A 21772-nucleotide genomic window follows, 5' to 3' on the forward strand; every position below is an offset into this window, starting at 1 on the left:
GCCTAAAAAAATGAGACACCAGCAAATAAAAATGGAAGGGAAGACCACAATTCATAAAGAAATTGAATCACCATGTTGTACACCTGAAACTAATGTAACATTGTAGGTCAAATATACTTAAATAAAAAAAAAAATTTTAGGGGTGTCTAGGTTGCTCAGTCAGTTAAGTATCTGCCTTTGGCTCAGGTCATGATCTCAGGATGCTGGGATCAAGCCCCCCAACGGGCTCCATGCTCACCGGGAGGCATGCTTCTCATTCTCCCTCTGCTGCTCCCCCTGCCTATGCACTCACTCTCTCTCTCTCTCAAATAAATTAAATTAACTTAAAAAAAGAATAAAAAATTTAGGGCGCCTGGGTGGCTCAGTGGGATAAGCCTCTGCCTTCGGCTCAGGTCATTATCTCAGGGTCCTGGGATCAAGCCCCGCATCCGGTTCCCTGCTCAGCAGGGAGCCTTCTTCCCCCTCCCCCTCTGCCTGCCTCTCTGCCTACTTGTGATCTCTGTCAAATAAATAAATAAAATCTTAAAAAGAATAAAAAATGTAAAAAATAAATTTAATGGATGGGAAAAAACTACAAAAGAAGGAAAGTGGAAAAAAGCCAACGGGGTGGGAGGTGGGGTTGGGCAGAGGGAGAGAATCTCAAGCAGACTCCCTGCTGAGCATGCATGGAACCCCACATGGGGCTCTGATCCTGTGATCCTGAGATCATGATTCAATATAGTCTATAAGGAGTCTAAAAGGATTTCTGAACTGAAATCAAGAGTCAGACATTCAACCAACTGAGTCACCCAGCTGCCCTCCCAAAACATCAACATTTTAAATAAGAGATTCACTTCCTTTCAGTAACAATTAGAACTTACATTTGAATAGAACTTTAATATTTTTTCAAACCATCTTCTAACCTATTATTGTTAATCTGTCCTCTTAACTCAAGAAAAAAAAGCATGGAAGGTAGAAATAATAGTACTTCATCTGACAAAAGAAAAATCGATGGGCTGTGAACCCAACTTCTTTCAGGGTTCAAGGCTTTTTAAGCTTTTTAATTTGAAGAATGCAGAATAAAATATTAAAAACCTAAAAATTTTTCAAAGTAGATTTGGTTTCCTCACCTGAAATTGACATGCACATTTCAAACTGTCCCCATCTTCTTTACACACTCCTCCGTATTTACATGACGACTCATCACAAACTCTTACATCAGACTCCCTCACATTTAATTCTGAAAAAGAAGGAAAAAAAATGTTTCATGTCATTTTGTACTCAAATGTACATATATAAAAGGAGGAAAAAACCTTAAAATGTGTTGATCATGTCATTTACAAGTATAATAATAAGATATAACACACAAAAATCAAGTCCCATAGGACACAAAATGTTCAGAATTCCCCAAAGAGAATCTTGCAGAATAGTATGCCTAATAGTAACTCAAACCAAAATAAAACTCAAAATTTCAGGATTTCACAGAATTCCCAAAGGTAAATCTACAGAATTTTTCTATTTGGCCTGCCAAGAGCTTAAGACAGCTTTCCTACTATTGTCTTATTATCTTAGATTATCTTTTCTCTTTTTTATAGATTTTTTAAAAAATAATCTCTATATCCAATATGCAGCTCGAACACACGACCCCCAAATCAAGAGGTGCGTGCTCTACTGGCTAAGCCAGCCAGGCAAGCCCTTAGATTAAATCTATTTTTCTAAGGATTAAGTTACTTTTAAGGAGAACGAATAAGAATAATTAAAAGAAATCTTAATCCTTTTGATACCCAAATAAATTTAAGATGATCATAACTCACTCTAGACAGACTATTTTAATTACAAAAAAATTATAAAGTAAACTTGAATTTCATATAATAGATATATATGGAGCATTTGCGTGCACAGAATTAAAAATAGTACTCTTAAAATTTTTTTTAAAAGATTTTATTTATTTATTTGACAGAGAGAAATCACAAGTAGATGGAGAGGCAGGCAGAGAGAGAGAGAGGGAAGCAGGCTCCCTGCCGAGCAGAGAGCCCAATGCGGGACTCGATCCCAGGACCCTGAGATCATGAGCTGAGCCAAAGGCAGCGGCTTAACACACTGAGCCACCCAGGCGCCCCATACTCTTAAAATTTTTTAAATGACTCATTTAATTCTACTCTCACAGGAAGCAGAGCCAATCAACAATACTAGCATCCTGTGGTCATTTCATTCCTGCACCAAGACCATTGGTCTTTCTCTGGAACTACCAAATTAAGCTTTCTAGAATCACATTGAATTGAATGAAAACCACTATAAGGCAATTTTTATATCCACCCTATCTGGAATGAGAGAGATAACAACAAACAATAAAATGACAGCAACAATAGCAAAGAAGAAACAAATGAGTGTTTAAAAAAACCTAGCCCATTGTAGAGGTGAACGAATGTGTGGAACAGGAAGGCCTGAGTTAGCTTCTGACCACGTCGCTCAGTAGCTGAGGTACTCCAGGGAGGGCACAAACTTTCCTACAGCTCAGGATCATGATGAGGTCTTGGCAAACAGATCTCAGGGAACATTTCTCCAGCAATCCCGCATCCCTGATTGTTTTCTAGTTCTAGATTTCAAAGCAGGACCCACTGGACTGAGTCAAGAAGGTTCTGTATCTAGTGACTAGTAATGTGTCTTTGCCTCTCTCTGCCCCCATTTGTTCTCACTGCTCTACCATGGTATCTTGGGTCTCCTACTCCTCCTAGCTGACCCTCTGAGGGACTGGCAGTCTCAAGTACCTAAATACCCAGGGAGTTGAGTCAACAGTAATTATCTGGGGGCACCTGGGTGGCTCAGTGGATTAAACCTCTGCCTTCAACTCAGGTCATGCATAGTTTCAGGGTCCTGGGATTGAGTCCCGCATCGGGCTCTCTGCTCAGCAGAGAGCCTGCTTCCTCCTCTCTCTCTGCCTGCCTCTCTGCCTACTTGGGATCTTTGTCAAATAAATAAATAAAACTTAAAAAAAAAAAAGGTAATTATCTGAATAACCACTCTCAACCAAGCACTGCACTGGGTGAAGAATACATCTATGTAACTATAGTTTACAAAATTTTTCTTTTCCTTAAATGAAAAAAAAAAAAAAGATAAGAGCTGAAAGGTAACATGAAACTATTAGAGCTATTTTGTTGTTCTCATTGTTTCACAAACTATTTCAGGCAGATGCTCATCTTTTGATTCCTTTCACCTTGGCCATTTGGTTAGGGAGGCTCTATGCTCTTGGTTTCCCGTATCTCCCAATTTCTGCTCAGGCATCCTTCTCCCCCTTGACGACTTGCATTTCCACTTAAGGCTCAATCCCAAGCATGGAGTTTGCTTTTTTCCTTCTATCTACCCACATTCCTACTAGGAACTTACACAAGGTCCAGTTCCAATACTGTCTAATGTATGTACATCTTGAAACTCAAGGAAGATTAACTAAGTATTAATAAAGAACTGCTCGGAAGAAGAGAATAAGAGTGCATATCTTTGTTCAACCATAGGCATAGCCAATTTTATAAGTCATAAAAATAAAAACAAATGTACAATTCAAGAAATAAAATTTAGTGCATTTCTCCTCCTTTGTAGCCTTAAAGTTCACACTGGGTTCCAACAGAATCGGACATATAAAACAAGAAAAAGCAAGGTTTTTATTCTACTTCTGGACCAAGATCATGCTCTGAGTTGCTCTGACTTGTGACTTGGGCTTGAGATTCTTTGAGGTATGTTTTACCTATTGTATTTTTAAAGTACAATGGGATTGCAGTCTAGAACCGAAATCATTCCTGCCACTAAGATTCACCTGTCTCCGGAGACTGAGAGTTGTTCAAAGCATCTGTTTGCATGAGGTTATAATAAGAAACATTTTGGGACAATAATCACACTTACTAAAGAGAGTCAGAGAAGCTTGGCACAATAACCAAAGCTTGAACAGGAGGAGTGGTCACATGCACTGGTTGGTTGGTGTCTATCACCTGCCAGATCCCCCAGCCCAGACCCAAGAGCTCATCATAACAGAAGAGCTACAGTGAGAAACTAAATAGCAGCTTTCACTGAAAGCTTTGAAGCAACAAGATTAAAGAGCTCTGCTTTGATGTCCACACAACAAGATATAATAGCCGGGGAGAAAAGAGGTTGGGATACCTCAACAGCCCCAGCTCAGCCTTATACCTGGGAGGACAGCTCAAGGCCAAGGAGATAATTGGGCACAGATATACCCATAACATGTAATACTGAAAGAGAATGTTCTTATCTAGAAAAATAATTTAAGTGAAAGTAGAGAAACAGTAAATAAATAGTACACATAAATACTAATATTGGTGGTTCCCTAAACATGTCCCTTATGAAAATGGGTGTCCTGAAGTGTACTAAAATCAAGTAAGAATTTCATTTTCTCATTTGCAAGGGGAAAAAAGTCAATGTCAAGAGTTTTCTCATTTTAAAAGTTTTTTTCACATACTTCTTAAACCTTCAATATTTGAGATTACTTCCTTGCTAGCTATCAACAAAACTAATGTTCCACAAATAAATAAAGAATATTAATAGGAAAATTCCAAGCGTTTTATGAGAACAAAAGATCATGAACGTCACAAGCTCATGAATGTACATTTTAAATTGTTTTGTTACTGTGGCAGTCACAGCTAATTGTCTACCTTGGATCTGTTCTTACTTCGTAAGAGAACCCCAGTTTTGTTCAGAGAAGCAAGATGCTCAGCTAAACTATCTGTATTTCCTAGACCTCCTAGTGATGTACCACAGTTTATACATAATCACTGTGCCCTCCTCCTTTATTCTTCCACTCTCTGTCCTTCCTGGAGAGTAAAACCCTTGCCTAAGGTTGTAGTGGCCATCTTACACACACAAAGATGACAGCAACAAGCTATAGATGGTAGATCAGAAAGACAAGAGCAAGAGTATGGAAAGAGACCTATAGAATCATCACACCTACCCTGGATTTCATGCATTCAGACTCACTGTTATAGCAAATAAACAAACACTTAAGTAAATAAAGCCCTTATCATTTAATACACTATTGGTCAGGTCACTGAGACATATAATAAAACATAAACATGACACATTGATTGCACAAAAATTTAATTAAGATAAATATTTCTGAGCATAAGTCTTAAATAATTTGGTGCTATATCTCTGTCCACGTGATACATTTATCAAGAGCATCGTGACCTCCTGGTATTCTTAGTTCTCTCACAAATTTGAAAACCAACGCCTTAGCTCAAACTCAGTACAGAAGGAATTCTATTTTGGGACCATCTTCTGAATGTTATTTCTTTTCAAGTATTCAATATAGTACCAGGCATCAAGAGGGCACTCTATTACCTGTCAATGATGATGATGATTACACAGCTGCCTTCCTGAACCCAAAATGGAAACTCAGCAAAACAGATGAGCCATTACTAAGGCCCTCAAAAATCAACTCTCCAAATAGAAATAATTTACACAAAGAAGCACTCAGAACAGTGGCTCGCAACAAAAATATTTTGCTCTGGTTGCAAATGCACCCATCACACAATTTTCTAAATGTAAAACTTGCCTCCATGCTCATTAAATCTCAAAGCTGGGAAACAATATGCACCCGTGGAAGGAACCGTACTGACTGAACCTGAGATGCCCCAATCCCCAACTTTCAGCAACACTAACTAGGTTTGGGCTACAGTTCAAAATGAAACTCAGAGACTTTCTACCACCCCTCCATTAAACAAAGTAGTCTGGGGAATCTTTCGAGATAGCTAATACCAATGGAGAGCCAAAAGTGAAAAAAATTTGTGTGATGTTACAACAGAATTCAGGACTTCTCAACCTCAACACTACTGACTTCTTGAGTTAGATAGTTCTTTGATGCATGGGGCTATCCTGTTCACTGGAGAATGTTTAGCAACATCTCTGGCCTCTATCCACTAGATGTCAGCAGGACCATCCCCCATGTCCACTGGGAAGTAAATCACCCTCTGCTGAGAACCACTGTCAAAGAAGACCAAAGGGGCACCTGAGTGGCTCAGTTGTTAAGTGTCTACCTTCAGCTCAGGTCATGATCCCAGGGTCCTGGGATGGAGCCCCACATGAGGCTTCCTGCTGAGCAGGAAGCCTGCCTCTCCCTCTCCCACTCCCCAGCCCCTCTCCCACTCCCAGGCCCTCTCTTGATGCGTGTCTCCATCAAATAAATAAATAAAATCTTTAAAAACAAACAAAGAACAAAGATGACCAAAACCTTGATTAAAGGCTTTACATTTCATTCTCTAACATCATCACTATAAAGAAAATGAGTCACACATCAGTCTCCAAGATCTCTGCACATGACCATGGCTAGTTTTCATTTCAATAGAGGGTTCCCAATATATTGCAATCAAATTTATGTCAAGTCCTGGCTCAGAGTGAGTGTCCCTCCTTTAATAATGCTTCAACATGTCGTGAGCCTGGCTTCCTCCCACTTCCTATCAAAATTCTGCCAAAGGTCAGCAGAAGCTCCTATTTTAAAGGTTTCACGACTTTTTTCTTAGCCTTCCAACTCTTTTATGGGCCTTTCCACAGGAGCTGATTACTCCTGGCCTCCCCTTCCAACCTAATAATCTTGATTATTCGCCCAACTCTCTGACCACTTCTCATTTAGTCACTCCTTTCCCTTCTCTTACTGCTCAGTCCATGTCCACAGCACTCAGAGAACTTCACTCCAACTTAACCAACTCTCCAGGGGAACCAAAGTATGCTCTTCTCTGTAAAACGTACCAACCAATGCCCATGGCACAATCAATCTCCAAGGCCACTAGGCCACTCTCTACAGCACTCTTCAGGATTTTAGCTCCAACCAAGGGGAGCTGCTCTTGTGCTTCAACCAGTCCATGTATTTGTTATTGGAATTACATGGTTTCAACATTTCACAGAATGAAAATAAACTGTTATGAAAACAAAACTGAATGCTATGGCAGGACTTAAGGTGACCCACTTTGAAAAAGATGCTACTGTATTACATACAGGCAAGAGAAAAATCTAGAATTCTGCACCCACCTATCTTTACGTTCCCTTTTAAAGAGATTAAAACTGGTATTTGTAACCAATGTATGCATGTTCAAGAAAGGAAATTCCAACTACTCTCAAATAAAAATTCTGGGCTCTCTTTCAAAATGGTGTTTAAATAGGGGTGACTGGGAGGCTCAGTCAGGTAAGTGTTCAACACTTGATTTTGTCTCAGGTCATGATCTTAGGGTTATGGGATCAAGCTCCTTGCTGGGGCTTACAGCCTGCTTACGATTCTCTCTCTCTCTCCCCCTGGCCCCCCACCCCTGCTCGCTCCCTAAAAATAAAAAAATAATTTTAAACCAAAATAGTATTCAATAAACCTATATATTCATGTTTTTAAGTTCAAATACAATGCTACATGCATTTATAATTTATTTTTGTGACTCCCCACTTTAAATAACTTTATTGATTAAGCAACTAACTACAAGAATCTAAAGGCACCAAGACAAGAGAGCTCCTATGTATAAAAACATTCTGCCCTCACCATCCCACTATGTCCTCTTGTCTTGCTTCGTCTCTCTCAGCATCCTCATCCACTTACATCACTACAAGTCTTTAAACCTGCTTTTTCCCAACCTTATTAAACCCATCTCATCTGCCATTTCCAGTCCTCAGAGCACTGCAGGGGGAAAGTCCTACAATGAATGTGAAGTACTTATCAACATATGTGAATCTTTAGTTCATCTTTAGTTGATTTCTTTTTTTTTTTAAAGATTTTATTTATTTATTTGACAGAGAGAGATCACAAGCAGGCAGAGAGGCAGGCAGAGAGAGAGGAGGAAGCAGGCTCCCCACTGAGCAGAGAGCCCGATGCGGGCCTCGATCCCAGGACCCTGCGATCACGACCTGAGCCGAAGGCAGCGGCTTAACCCACTGAGCCACCCAGGCGCCCTAGTTGATTTCTTATTGACTACCCATAGGACATGTTCTAACTCTTTACTTGGTTCTTAGTTCTTACAATAACCTCATTTCAAGGGGTTTATACACATGTCTAGATGTTAACAGTATTTGGGAAAACCTTCCTTTTTTTAGAAAAATACACCAATCCAAACTGACAGGATCCCAGTCACTACAGTATAAATATTTGAAATATTTAAATATTTAAAATATCCCACACTGCGGCGCCTGGGTGGCTCAGTCATTAAGCCTTTGGCTCAGGTCATGATCCCAAGGTCCTGGGACTGAGTCCAGCATGAGGCTCCCTGCTCAGTGGGAAGCCTGCTTCTCTTACTCCCCTCTGCTTGTGTTCCCTTTCTCACTGTGTCTCTGTCAAATAAACAAGTAAAACCTTTAAAAAATAATAAAAATAAGTAAATATATAAAATAAAATATCCCACACCACAAAATGGTGTGGTACAGCCATGGAATACTGTAGAACTATTTAAAAAGTTGTATATAATATGGGGCAATATGGAAATAGGCTTATAAATGTCAAATGAAAAAGAAAACAAAACTATACACATGTACTAAGATTATGTATAAAAAAAGCATACAGGAAAATCCAACCAGAAAAAAAAACTAAAATGGTAAAGGTACTGTGTTTACACCAATTGAGCAATGGATGAGTCTCTCCTCTTTTCAAGTTTCTATATTGGTTATAATTAATGGGGTCTGGGAGGGAATGTGATTTCAAACACAATCCCAGAGACAGTTTGCTATATAATGGACTAAGCCCTCATTTAAGGGTCAACAAGGCCAGGTTCACATGCCACTTCTTCACCTTTTAGAATAACACCTTCTGGGGCACCTGGGTGGCTCAGTGGGTTAAAGCTTCTGCCTATGGCTCAGGTCATGATGTCAGGGTCTTGGGATCAAGTCCCACATTGGGCTCTCTCCTCAGCAGGAAGCCTGCTTCTCCCTCCATCTCTCTCTGTCTGCATCTCTGCCTACTTGCGATTTCTGTCTGTCAAATAAATAAAATCTTAAAAAAAAAACACCTTCCCTTCCCAAGATATTGTAATGATTAGATGTATTCTAAAAAGCAACAGTACCCAGACTAAGTAGGTACACAATAAAAATTTATTTTCTTTCTTTCTCCAGACCAATCTAAGGGACACATTTAATGACACAAATCACTGAAAATACATTTCAGGGTAAAAACCAAACAGTAGATTTAGTTAATGTTGACATGAGTCTAAGCAATGAGAGGAATTAGAAATTAAATTCTCCTCAGCCCGTTTATTAACCATATTATATTAGTTATCCTCTACCATAAAGATATGAGAGGGAAAATTAACTGTACTCAGTATTTCATAATACAAAACCAAAAGTAGGGCGCCTGGGTGGCTCAGTGGGTTGGGCCGCTGCCTTCGGCTCAGGTCATGATCTTGGGGTCCTGGGATCGAGTCCCGCATTGGGCTCTCTGCTCAGCAGGGAGCCTGCTTCCCTCTCTCTCTTTCACCTGCCCTGTCTACTTGTGATCTCGCTCTGTCAAATAAATAAATAAAATCTTTTTTTAAAAAAAGTAGTTTATATTATTAATATTAAAAAGCGTTAATGGCAGAGATGACTAAAACTCTCTAAGCTATATTTAACAAAAGAAATTTCACATATGCCACACAATTACCTGACTCTGATATTTGTCATCCCATGCTACACACTACTGCCAAGCTACCCTTTGTTAAGTACCACTTCGAAGGTGTCAGTCCTCCACCCAACACCTACAATCATTCCCAGCTGCCTCCATTCTAAATGCCTCTGCTTCAGGCAAGGAGATGGGGAGGATGGTCTAGTGCAGGATCAGAAAGAAGACAAGACCCGGATCCCGAGAGAGGGGGAGTAAAGGTCCTCGGGGTCTTCTCAGTCCTACCTAGTCCTATTCACAGGTTCCAAACTGCAATTCTCTCTCCTACTCCTTTTTCTCACTAGCTTGGCAAACCTGTGTTTTCCCTCTTACAGATCTATAAACTGTTATATTGCAGTTATTAGAAAGAATGATGAAGAATCTTCATATTTCCTGATGTAACACATTTTTTAAAGGCAGATTTTTTTTTAGTTTTATTTATTTATTTGACATAAGGAGAAAGAGAGCACAAGCAAGGGGAGCAGAAGGCAGAGGTGGAGGCAGAAACAGGCTCCCTGCTGAATAGGGAACCTGATGCGGGACTCAGTCCCAGGACTCTGGGATCATTAACTGAGCTGAAGGCAGAGGCTTCACAGCTGAGCCACCTAGGTGCCCCAAAAGGCAGATTTTTTTTAAATGTATGACACAAACTACTTTTTAATGCCTATATACAAAATCTGAAAAGTATATACATGAAAATATAAACCACAGTTATCTCTTGGTGAAATCTGAACTTTCTTCTTTATTCTGTGTTTTTCTTAATTGTCTGAGTTTTACAATGAACTTGTATTATTTTTAAAATCAGATAAAACAAATATGCGCTATAGCATGTAAGAATCTTGAAAGAATTATGTTTAGTGAACGAAGCCAAGCACAAAAGGCCACACATTGTATGATTCCATTTTTATGAAATGTCCAGAATAAGTAAATCCATCAAGACACAGAATCTCTACATGGTTGTCAGAGCATGGAAGCAGAGAAGTTTTGTTTTTTTTGTTTTTTTTTTTTTTTTGGGAGCAGAGAAGTTTTGAGGTTGACTGTTAATAGGTATGGAAATTCTTTCTGGAGTGATGGAAATGTTCTATAATTATATAGTAGATAGCAGTGATAGTTATACAACATATTGAATATATTAAAAACCACTGAACTGTATACTTTAAAATGGCAAACTTTACATTATGTGAATTATGTCTCAATTAAAAAAATAATTTTAAGATCAGATAAAACAGTCCTATTAAATTTTGAAAAAAAAATTAAAGAAAAATGCACAGGCATTATCATCTGATATCTAAGAGGCAGGGTTAGGACAACATCGCCTACATCGGTACACTGGCTCTATACTTATCAGCTCTGTGACCTTAGTAATTAGCCACTCTCCACCTCTATTTCCTCATCTGTAAAATGGGGACAATAAAAGTACCATCTCATAATGTTGGCATAGAGTTAAATAAAGATATGGAAAGCACTCAGAGCACTGCATGACACATCTTAAGTGCTACCCTGTTAGCTTTTTTTTACGATTATTACACCAGCACTGGAGAAGGTATGGAAAATGAGCACTCAAACCAACCATGAGAGTATAAATTGGCAGAACCTCTCACAGAATAATGTGGCAGTATATAATGAAGTTTTTTTTTAAGATTTTATTTATTTATTTGACACAGAAATCACAAGTAGGCAATCACAAGAGAGAGGGGGAAGCAGACTCCCTGCTGAGCAGAGAGCCCGATGCGGGGCTCCAACCCAGGACCCTGAGATCATGACTTGAGCGGAAAGGCAGAGACTTTAACCCACTGAGCCACCAAGGTGCCCCTATAATGAAGTTTTATAAACCTTTATCCTTTAATCCAATAATTCTATTTCTAAGAAATTATAATAAGGACAGAAGAAAAATACCTATGTATGTATACATGATTGTTAACAACAGCAGTTTTTATAACAGCAAAGTAGAAAATGGCCCAAGTATTCACCCATTGGGAATTAAATAAATTATTGATGAAATACTATGCAGCCATTAAAGTATATGGTAGAATCAGATTTCCATACTGATATGGAAAGACCAAGATCCACTATGAAGTGAAGAAAAACAGGTTATAAAACTATATAGGGCCACAATCTAACTTATATTCTACAACATACACATGTTTACATATGTATTTTAAGATTTTTGCAAGCACAATTAGCACATTTCCTCCATCAAAAATTTTTAAATATAAATAAATAAATCTAAACACAATTATAGGGACGCCTGGGTGGCTCAGTTGGTTGGACGACTGCCTTCGGCTCAGGGCGTGATCCTGGAGTCCCTGGATCGAGTCCCGCATCAGGCTCCCAGCTCCATGGGGAGTCTGCTTCGCTCTCTGACCTTCTCCTCGCTCGTGCTCTCTCTCACTGTCTCTCTCTCTCAAATAAATAAATAAAATCTTTAAAAAAAAAAAAATAAACACAATTATAATCTTCTGGCTCAATTTCTTTTTTTTTTTTTATTAACATACAATGTATTATTAGCCCCGGAGTACAGGTCTGTGAATTGCCAGGTTTACACACTTCACAGGACTCACCATAGCACATACCTTCACCAATGTCCATAACTCCACCACCCTCTCCCTATCCCCCTCCCCCCAGCAACCCTCAGTTTGTTTTGTGAGATTAAAAGTCTCTTATGGGGGGCGCCTGGGTGGCTCAGTGGGTTAAGCCGCTGCCTTCGGCTCAGGTCATGATCTCAGGGTCCTGGGATCGAGTCCCGCATCAGGCTCTCTGCTCGGCAGGGAGCCTGCTTCCTCCTCTCTCTCTCTGCCTGGCTCTCTGCCTACTTGTGATCTCTCTCTGTCAAATAAATAAATAAAATCTTTAAAAAAAAAAAAAAAGTCTCTTATGGTTTGTCTCCCTCCTGATCCCATCTTGTTTCATTTTTTCCTTCCCTATCCCTCAAGCCCCCCACGTTGCCTCTCAAATTCCTCATATCAGGGAGATCATATGATAATTGTCTTTCTCTGATTGACTTATTCTGCTCAGCATAATACCTCTAGTTCCATCCACATTGTTGCAAATGGCAAGATTTCATTTCTTTTGATGGCTGCATAGTATTCCATTGTATATACATACCACATCTTCTTTATCCATTCATCTGTTGATGGACATCTGGGTTCCTTCCATAGTTTGGCTATTGTGGACATTGCTGCTATAAACATTCGGGTGCATGTGCCCCTTCGGATCACAACATTTTTATCTTTAGGGTAAATACCCAGTAGTGTGAGTGCTGGGTCACAGGGTGGCTCTATTTTCAACTTTTTGAGGAACCTCCATGTTTCCAGAGTGGCTGCATCTGGCTCAATTTCTAACCACTATTCCTTAGTGTCTGGAACACTAAGTGAATAAGCAGTAGCCAGAAACCAGGAAGTCACCCACAAAGACAAAAATCTACAAAACAAGCTGCAAGTTGGTACTGAAGAACCTGACATTATTTTAAAAGAACATTAAAAAGGACTTCACAGGGGTGCCTTAGTGTTTCAGTCGATTAAGTGTCTGCCTTCAGCTCAGGTGATGATCCTGGAGTCCCAGGATCCAGCCCTGCAGCAGGCTGCCCGCTCAGCGGAGAGCCTGCTTCTCCCTCTACCCCTCACATTGCTCAGGCTCGCTCGCTCGCTCGCTCTCACTCAATCTCTCACACTCTCTCTCAAACAAACAAAATCTTAAAAGACTTCACAAAACCCTGCTGCATTAGGAAGAGTTCCAGACTTGCAGTTCCAATTATTTGATTAAATAACTCATTGGTATTGGGCAAGCACTAAGTCTCTCCCTAGTTCCCTGGAGTAAAAATGGGTATAATAATTTCTCATAGAGTGCTCGCTTCGGCAGCACGTATACTAAAAATAATTTCTCATAGAATTCTATGGAGCGAATGAGATCTTTACAAAAGAGCAATGGAAACTATACAGGATACTTTTCCTCTTTAGGTAAAACAACCAAAATCAAAACTTTACCTTTTTATTTAAAAGACTGTATTTATTTATTTGAGAGAGAGGCAGAGAGAGCTCAAGCAGGAGAGGGGAAGAGGGTGAGGGACAAGCAAACTCCCCGCTGAACAGGGAACTCCATGTGGGGCTGGATCCTAGGACCCTGGGATAATAACCTGAGCCAAGTTAGATGCTTCATTGATTGAGCCACCCAAGTGCTCCCAAAACCAAACCCTTAAAAAGATACAATCACAACCCCAGGAAACCATTATAAAATAGTGAAGAATTTGAAAAAAAGGGGGGGCACCTGGGTGGCTCAGTGGGTGTCCAACTCTGCCTTTAGCTCAGGTCATGGTCTCGCGGGTCCTAGGATTGAGCCCCACAATGCGCTCTCTGCACAGCAGGGAGTCTGCTTCCCCCCTCCCTCTCCCTGCCTCTCTGCCTACTTGTGATCTCTCTGTGTGTCACATAAATAAATAAAATCTTTTTTTTTTTTAAATTCCCTTGGTCAGGCGTCTGGGTGGCTCAGTGGGTTAAGCCTCTACCTTCAGCTCAGGTCATAGTCTCAGGGTCCTGGGATTGAGCCCCGCATCAGGCCCTCTGCTCAGCAGGAAGCCTGCTTCCTCCTCCCTCTCTGCTTACCTCTCTGCCTACTTGTGATCTCTCTCTCTCTCTGTCAAAAAAATAAATAAAATCTTTAAAAAAAAAAAAATTCCCAGGCACCTGGGTGGCTCAGTGGGTTAAGCTGCTGCCTTTGGCTCAGGTCATGGTCTCAGGGTCCTGGGATCGAGCCCCACATCGGGCTCTCTGCTCAGCAGGGAGCCTGCTTCCTCCTCTCTGCCTGCCTCTCTGCCTGTTTGTGATCTCTCTCTGTCAAATAAATAAAATCTTTAAAAAAAAAATTCCCTAGGTCTAATTAAGTGGAAATTAGGGAATACTTATGATCTGAACTTGAAGAAGGGACCAAAAAGGTAAACACACAGCACCCTCTTAAAAAAAAAAAAAATACCTTAAACCACTTTAAAGAGAAAAAAGTATGAAAAAAATGAACACAGGACACTAAACATTGACTAAAATGACTTGTGAACAAAGAGGAATCTAAATGTACCATTTAGGCTATGAACAACAGAACTGTTATAGAAATATCAGCAGTTTACATTCACTTGCAAAACAGTATTAGATGAAAGCTAAGAAGAAATAAACTAAACTTAAAATTCCCAAAAGAGGGGCATATGAGTGGCTCGGTCAGCTGGGCATCGGTCTTCCACTTGGTTCATGGTCTCAGGGTTCTGGGACAGTCCCCTGTTGTGATCTCTGCTGGGCAGGGAGTCTGCTTCTCCCTCTGCCACTGTCCCCCAATCCTGTTCGCATGCACATGCGATCTCTTTCTCTCTCTCTCTCCTCTCTCTCTCACAAAAATAAATAAAATCTTTAAAAAAAAAAAAGTTCAAATTTTTTGTGGAATAAAATGAAGCAATTTCAGCATAAACATTAAGGTATTACAGGAGAGAACGGCAATCATCACAGATTTCTTCTTTATATTTTTCCATATTCCTCAAGTTCTTTATTACATCAAACAAACACTGCCTGTATAAGAACAACAACCAAAAAAAAGTGTGGGTTTTTCTTTTTTTCTTTTTAACCATGTAAGAGAAAACTCAGAATATCTGCACAAAAATAAGAGAAATGGAACTGTAGCTAAAAACATAATACCTGCCAAATTTTCTGAAGGCAGAAGAATGTGTTAAGAACTTAAGAACCTGAAACTTTTCAAAAAATGATGAGACAACCAAGCCATGAAAAATACATGACTCCTGTAAAAAAGAAATCTATTCAAATAGTAACAAAGGATTAAGAGTAAAGCATCTAATAAACTGAAAGCAAATACTGAGGGAATTTTAGGATTTAAACAATTTCAAAGTGCATGAGAAGAGAATGTATGCCAACTCTTAAATGCCTCATTTATCCCATGAGAGAAGCTAATAATGGAACTAATTGTAGAAATAATGAAAATACTTCTGTTAAAACAATGTTTCTTACAATGAAAATGAGGGGAGAAAGGGGAGAAGGAGGAAGGGAATAAATGAGTTAACACTTATTAATCCAGCTTAAAAGAAACTAAGAATTTAAATTCCATTAAAGAAAGGGACATATACAGGGGAAATGGGGGATTTAAAAAAATGAAATGGTTATAATAAAAAAAAAAAGACAGTAATGAGTGTTGATCAGGATGTGGAGAAATTGGAACCTTCACACATTGCTGGTGAAAATGTAAAATGGAGTATAGTTTGGCAGGTCCTCAAAATGTTAAACAGGTTTACTATATGACCGAGTACTTCTACTCCTAGGTATAAACCTGAGAGAACTGAAAACATATGTCCTGATATAAATTTGCACATGAATGTTCATAGAAGCATCCATAACAGCCATAAAGAAGAAAACAATCCAAATGTCGATCAGCTGATAAATGGATAAGCAAAATGTAGTATGCCTTTCCAAAACAGGCAAATATACAGCAAAAAGTACATTGGTGGCTGCCTAGAGCTGGGGGACTAGGGTTTAGAAAGTGAATGCTGAAGAGTATGAAGTTTCCTTGGAGTAGGACAAAAATATTCCACAATTGATTGTGGTGAGGGTTGTACAATCTTGTGTCCATACTACTAAAAAATAGTGGATTAATAGATTACACACTTCAAAAAATGATGATGATGGGGCGCCTGGGTGGCTCAGTGGATTAAGCCACTGCCTTCGGCTCAGGTCATGATCTCAGTGTACTGGGATCGAGCCCCACGTTGGGCTGTCTGCTCAGGGGAGCCTGCTTCCCCCTCTGTCTCTGCCTGCCTCTCTGCCTACCTGTGATCTCTCTCTCTGTCAAATAAAATAAATAAAATCTTTAAAAAAAAATGATGATGATGATGGAGGGGAGCACAGATATCATTACCTCATTATATGTCAGTGGGTGAATGCTTAAAAAACAATCTACATCTGTACTGGGAAGCAAACCCCAACACTTGAAAACTAAAAGGCAAACACAAATCCAGAAAAGGATGGATATCATTATGACTTCAGGAGATAATTTTGTTTTTGTGTTTTTGAGAGAGAGAGAGAAGGCACATGCATGTGAGCAGGGTGGGGTGGGATGGGGTAGGGTGTGGAATCCTAAGGAGGCCCCACACAGTGCTCCATCCCAGACACCGAGATCATGATCTGAGCCAAAATTAATAGACACACCCAACTGAGCCACCCAGGCGCCCCTACAGGACATACTTTAAATCTACCCTACACAAAAATAAAAGTATAACAAAAAATGAAATAAATAAAATTCAATGCGTATGTCATGTCCCAAACAGAATAACAAAAATATAAGAAAAACAGAAAAACTACACAAAATAAACCTATTATCAGTGTAATTGGAGGCTTCACTATTTCATTAGCAGGAAATGACAAAACAAAGAATTTATAAAAGTATGGAACTGATACAAAGCATAAATTAAACAATTGCCTTTGGTAGGCTCCAACCTGGCAGAATCAGGTTCAGGAAAAAAGATTTAGACAGATAAATAGGGAAAGTTATAGAAAGAGACTATGATAAGGCAAATGTAAAATCTTAACAACTGGGAAACCTGGGCGTACTACTGAACTTTTCTCTAAGTTTGAAATTAATTCAAAATTTAAAAATTTTAAGTAAAACCAATAATTATATAACAGGGGACTAAGAAGCCAAGGATGTTAATGCTTTCTTTCCAGGACTACAAGGATAACACACAAAATTTGTTCTCCTACTTGGAGGAAGAGAGACACCTAATTTTAATACAAAAAGCTACAAGTTCTATGCTCCATTCTTAAACCATAATGCAAAAACCACAAAACAAAGTATCTAATATATCCACACTTACATGTTTTATAACAATCATGAGAGGAATTTTGCCTGAAATGCCTCTCATGGTAAGGAAAAAGACACATAATGATCAGTTGCCACCTAAAGAATGTAAAAAGAGGGGGAAAAAAGGAAAGTTGAGGGGGGAAGGTAGTACTAAGATATAAAATTAATCAAAAAAATAGATATGATAAAAACATTAGAGAACATTTCAAGGAAAATGGTATAAAGAGAAATGCAGAGTAGCTTTCAAATATGAAGAGGTAGAAGGTAGATTCAAGGAAAGGTTTGAGAAGGAAAAGAATGGAGTGCAGTCAAAGTCACAAGGAACACTGGCAGGAGAGGTACTCAGGGCTGGGCACTGCAGAAATAAGAACTTGCATCCAACTTGGTCATGGTGAATAACAGGAATGAGGAAAGAAATACACACCAATTTGACTTTCCTCCAAACAAGCTCTCCATCTCAAATTAAAAGCATCACACTTCACACCACCTCCTACAGCAAAAGATCCAGAAGCTAAGGGAGAAAAAGATCAATGAAAGCCTAGCTGGGCAGGGACTGGCAAAGAGAAGTGCTCACACCCCATCGGACAGCTCTGGCCGACTTTTGCCCTGGAGAAACAAGAGCCCAATGTTGCCAATACCTCCACGGTTTAGAAGGGAAGACCACAATCCAAACTTTTTTTTTTTTTTTAAGATTTTATTTATTTATTTGACAGAGAGAGATCACAAGTAGGTAGAGAGGCAGGCAGAGAGAGAGAGGAGGAAGCAGGCTCCCCACTGAGCAGAGAGCCCGATGCGGGACTCGATCCCAGGACCCTGAGATCATGACCTGAGCCGAAGGCAGCGGCTTAACCCACTGAGCCACCCAGGCGCCCCACAATCCAAACTTTTAAGTGAAACCTCTGGATTTTTAATGGTTAGTAACCAATGCAATTTTTAAAAATACTGCAGGCCAAACAAGTGCTCTCAGCTCTGCCCACGTCCGCTGTTGTTCTCTACACTGTGCTCCCAGTCTCTTTTCTTCTCCCAGTCACCTTCACCACTGCCAGCCTCTGCTTTCTAAAACCATGATGTCACTCAAATCCACTAAGTTTCCCTTCATCTTCAGAGCAAGTGCCAAACCTCTGGCACAGCCTTCAAGGTCTTCTACTAAAGTGGCAACATGTGATTCATCTCTAGCTTTAATCCCCACACCCCAATATCCCAAAAGATTCCCTTTGCTGCCCCACCTTTGTGCTCTTTCTATCACCATTCCCTGGGGCTTGAATACCCACCCTTCCCAGCTCTCGTCGGTTTCTATGTTCATTCAGTTATTCATTCTACAGATAAATATGTAAGGGGCACCTAATTTTGTGCCAAAACAGACAAAACTCCCTGCCCTCTCTGAGCTACACAGAGGAAACAGACAATAACATGTAGAGTAGGTCATACAGGAGAAGGTGCTTTGGAACAGGGAAAAAAAAAAAATTAGGAGAAGGGACAGAAGATAGAAAAAACTGAAATTTTAAGGCATCATTTTGAAAGTGACATTAAAGATCTGAAGGAGCTGAGGGGATAAATAACGGGAATAAGAAGGTTACAGGCAAAAGGAGTATCAACAGCAAAGCCCTCAGGCAAAAGTGTGCCTAGTGTTTCAAGCTGACATTCTACTCTGCCTGGAAGGCCCAACTGAGTGCCACTTACTCAGGGAGGTTTTTTTTTTTTTTTTTATTCCTAAAACCAGAATTACTCATTCCCTCAAAACTGTACTCATATCTTCCTTAGGTCACCTGGATAGTGAAAACTTTCTTTTTAAGCATTTATGAGTGACCACTAATCAATTAATCAAGAGTCAGGTAGGAAATCATTTTAAATGAGTCAGTATCCAATATTTAAAAATGAGACATATACATTTTGAACTCCAAAAATATAAACATACATTTCCTCATGTAGCACCAAAACCCTTGGGTCTACCAAACACAGTTCCCTCCTTTCTAGGATAAACTTCACCTATTATCTACAATGTCCATTTTCCTTTCCTTTAAAGTAAAAGGGAGACTTAAAAGTACTGAAATTTTTTAAGAGCAGAATCCTTCCAGAGATTTATAAGGTTTCCCCAATCTGTTTCAGTTGTCCTGACCACAATCTAATTCATTGAAAGGCAATTCTCTCAGTCTCTAGTCTTTATGAAATCCAAAGCATTTCATAAAAAATAAATTTTTGCATTAATATTACACCAATCTGAATCATTTTTATTAATTTATACTCAAAGGGTCACTGGTATAAATAATTTTGAGAACAAACACAAATGATTCTTGGTAAGCAGAGAAATAAAGGAAACATAAGCCAACTCAAGCTAATCTACCAGCTTAAGCATCTGTGTGCAATAGGAATTGGTTAGTATGGTTTATTAAGGGAATGTCCAATCCAAAATGTTATAATCAAGCCCAGCAAACGATCTGAAAAGATGTTCCTCCAAACAAGATATATAAATAGTCAATAAATACATAAACATGTGTTCAACATCATTAGTCATTAGGGAAATGCAAATCAAAACCACACTGATATACAACTTCACATACACAAGGATGACTATAATCAAAAAGACAGTAATAAGTACTGGCCAGGATATGGGGAAATTGGAACCCTCATTGCTGGTAAAAATGTACAACAGTATAGCTGCTTTGGAAAACAGTTGGTCAGGGGCTCCTGGGTGGCTCAGAGAGTAAGCATCTGCCTTCGGCTCAGGGCTCAGGTCATGATCTGGGCATCCTGAAATCAAGCCCCACAATGGGTTCCCTGCTCCACGAGAAGCCTGCTTCTCCCTCTCCTGCTTCCCCTGCTTGTATTCCCTCTCTCACGGTTTCTCTCTCTCTGTGTCAAATAAATAAATAAAATCTTAAAAAAAAAAGAAAGAAAAAGAAAATCGTTTGGGGGGGATGCCTGGATGGCTCAGTGGGTTAAGCCTCTGCCTTCCGATTAGGTCATGATCTCAAGGTCCTGGGATTGAGCCCTGCATCGGGCTCTCTGCTCAGCAGGGAGCTTGCTTTCCCCCCTCTCTCTGCCTGCCTACTTGTGATCTCTCCCTCTCTGTAGCAAATAAATAAAATCTTAAAAAGAAAGAAAGAAAGAAAGAGAGAGAGAGAGAGAAAACAAAACAAAACAAAACAGTTTGGGAGTTCCTCAAACTGTTAAACATGGAGTTACCACATGACTCAAAAATTTTATTCCTAGGTATACATACACCCTAGAGAACTGAAAACATATGTCCACACAAAAATGTCCACATGAATGTTTGCAGCAGCATTATTCATAATAGATGAAAAGTGGAAACAATCCAAATGTCCATCAACTGAGGAATGGATAAAAAAACGTGGTATATATCCATATAATGGAATATGATACAACCATAAAAAGCACTGAAGTTCTGACATAAGCTACAACATACATGAACCTTGAAAACACTACACTCAGTGAAAGAAGCCAATCACCAAGGCCACATGTTGTTTGATTCCATCTACAAGCAATGTCCAAAAAGGCAAATCCAAAGAGACTGAAAGGAGATTCACAGTGGCCAGGGGCTGTGGGGAGAGAGGAACATGAAGCGACTATGACTATTTGTAGGTATGGGGTTTCTTCTTGGGGTGATGAAAATGTTGTCATTAGATAGTCAAGATGGTTGTTCAACTCTGTGAATATATATAATTGTACACCTTTAAAAATTCCAGTGCTGTCAGTGTTCAATAAAAGCTTATTAACTGGGAGGTGGATAGGGGGACAGTTGAGAGAAAGCCCAAATGATAAAAATTTCTTCATACAGATTTATAAGAAGCTAACTACTTCTGTTAGAATATGAAGCCCTTGAAGGCAGGGATGGCCTCTCATTTATTTCCCTTAACATCTAGCATATTGAGCACCCAAAGCAGGTACTCAGTCAAGGTTCAATAAATAAATTAATAAATACCCACATATTACATAGCAGGGATCTAGAAATCCTGATCAAGATTCCACAAAGATTTTTTAAAAATTTACTTTTTAGTCCCCGAAATCCTAAGTTGCTACTAACAAGGCATGTCTCAATATGAAGTTTACACCACTTGTACCATTCTAACCACCGTATCACAATCCAGAGGACCCATTTCTAAATTCTGTCACTTTTTTAAAACCTAGCTCAAATCCTCCACCTTATATCTATCGCCAGATGTCACTTATTGGTCTCTCAGTATATTTTTCCACTTCTTTAACCACATTCCGTTCCTCATCTGTTTAGCCTCATCTGTTCTTTTCAAACAACCTAGAGTCAAAAAGAAGCACTGTCATTATTTTCATGTTACAAATGAGGGGGAAAAAATGCCATCTTTAAGGTCACCTGGTCCC

General features: G+C 39.4%; 1 protein-coding gene across 2 annotated transcripts in view; it reads right to left on the minus strand.

Moving 5' to 3' along the window:
* Positions 1–21772, minus strand: part of TMEFF1 (transmembrane protein with EGF like and two follistatin like domains 1) — an 86319-nt gene that overhangs the window by 58985 nt on the left and 5562 nt on the right. For both annotated transcript variants that reach the window (XM_044265253.1, XM_044265252.1), the window contains exon 2: positions 1110–1219. In XM_044265253.1, coding sequence (XP_044121188.1) covers positions 1110–1219 — 110 coding nt within the window. The remainder of the gene's footprint in view (positions 1–1109; positions 1220–21772) is intronic.

This window comes from Neovison vison, chromosome 9 (genome assembly GCF_020171115.1).
Source record: "Neovison vison isolate M4711 chromosome 9, ASM_NN_V1, whole genome shotgun sequence".
Taxonomy (NCBI): domain Eukaryota; kingdom Metazoa; phylum Chordata; class Mammalia; order Carnivora; family Mustelidae; genus Neogale; species Neogale vison.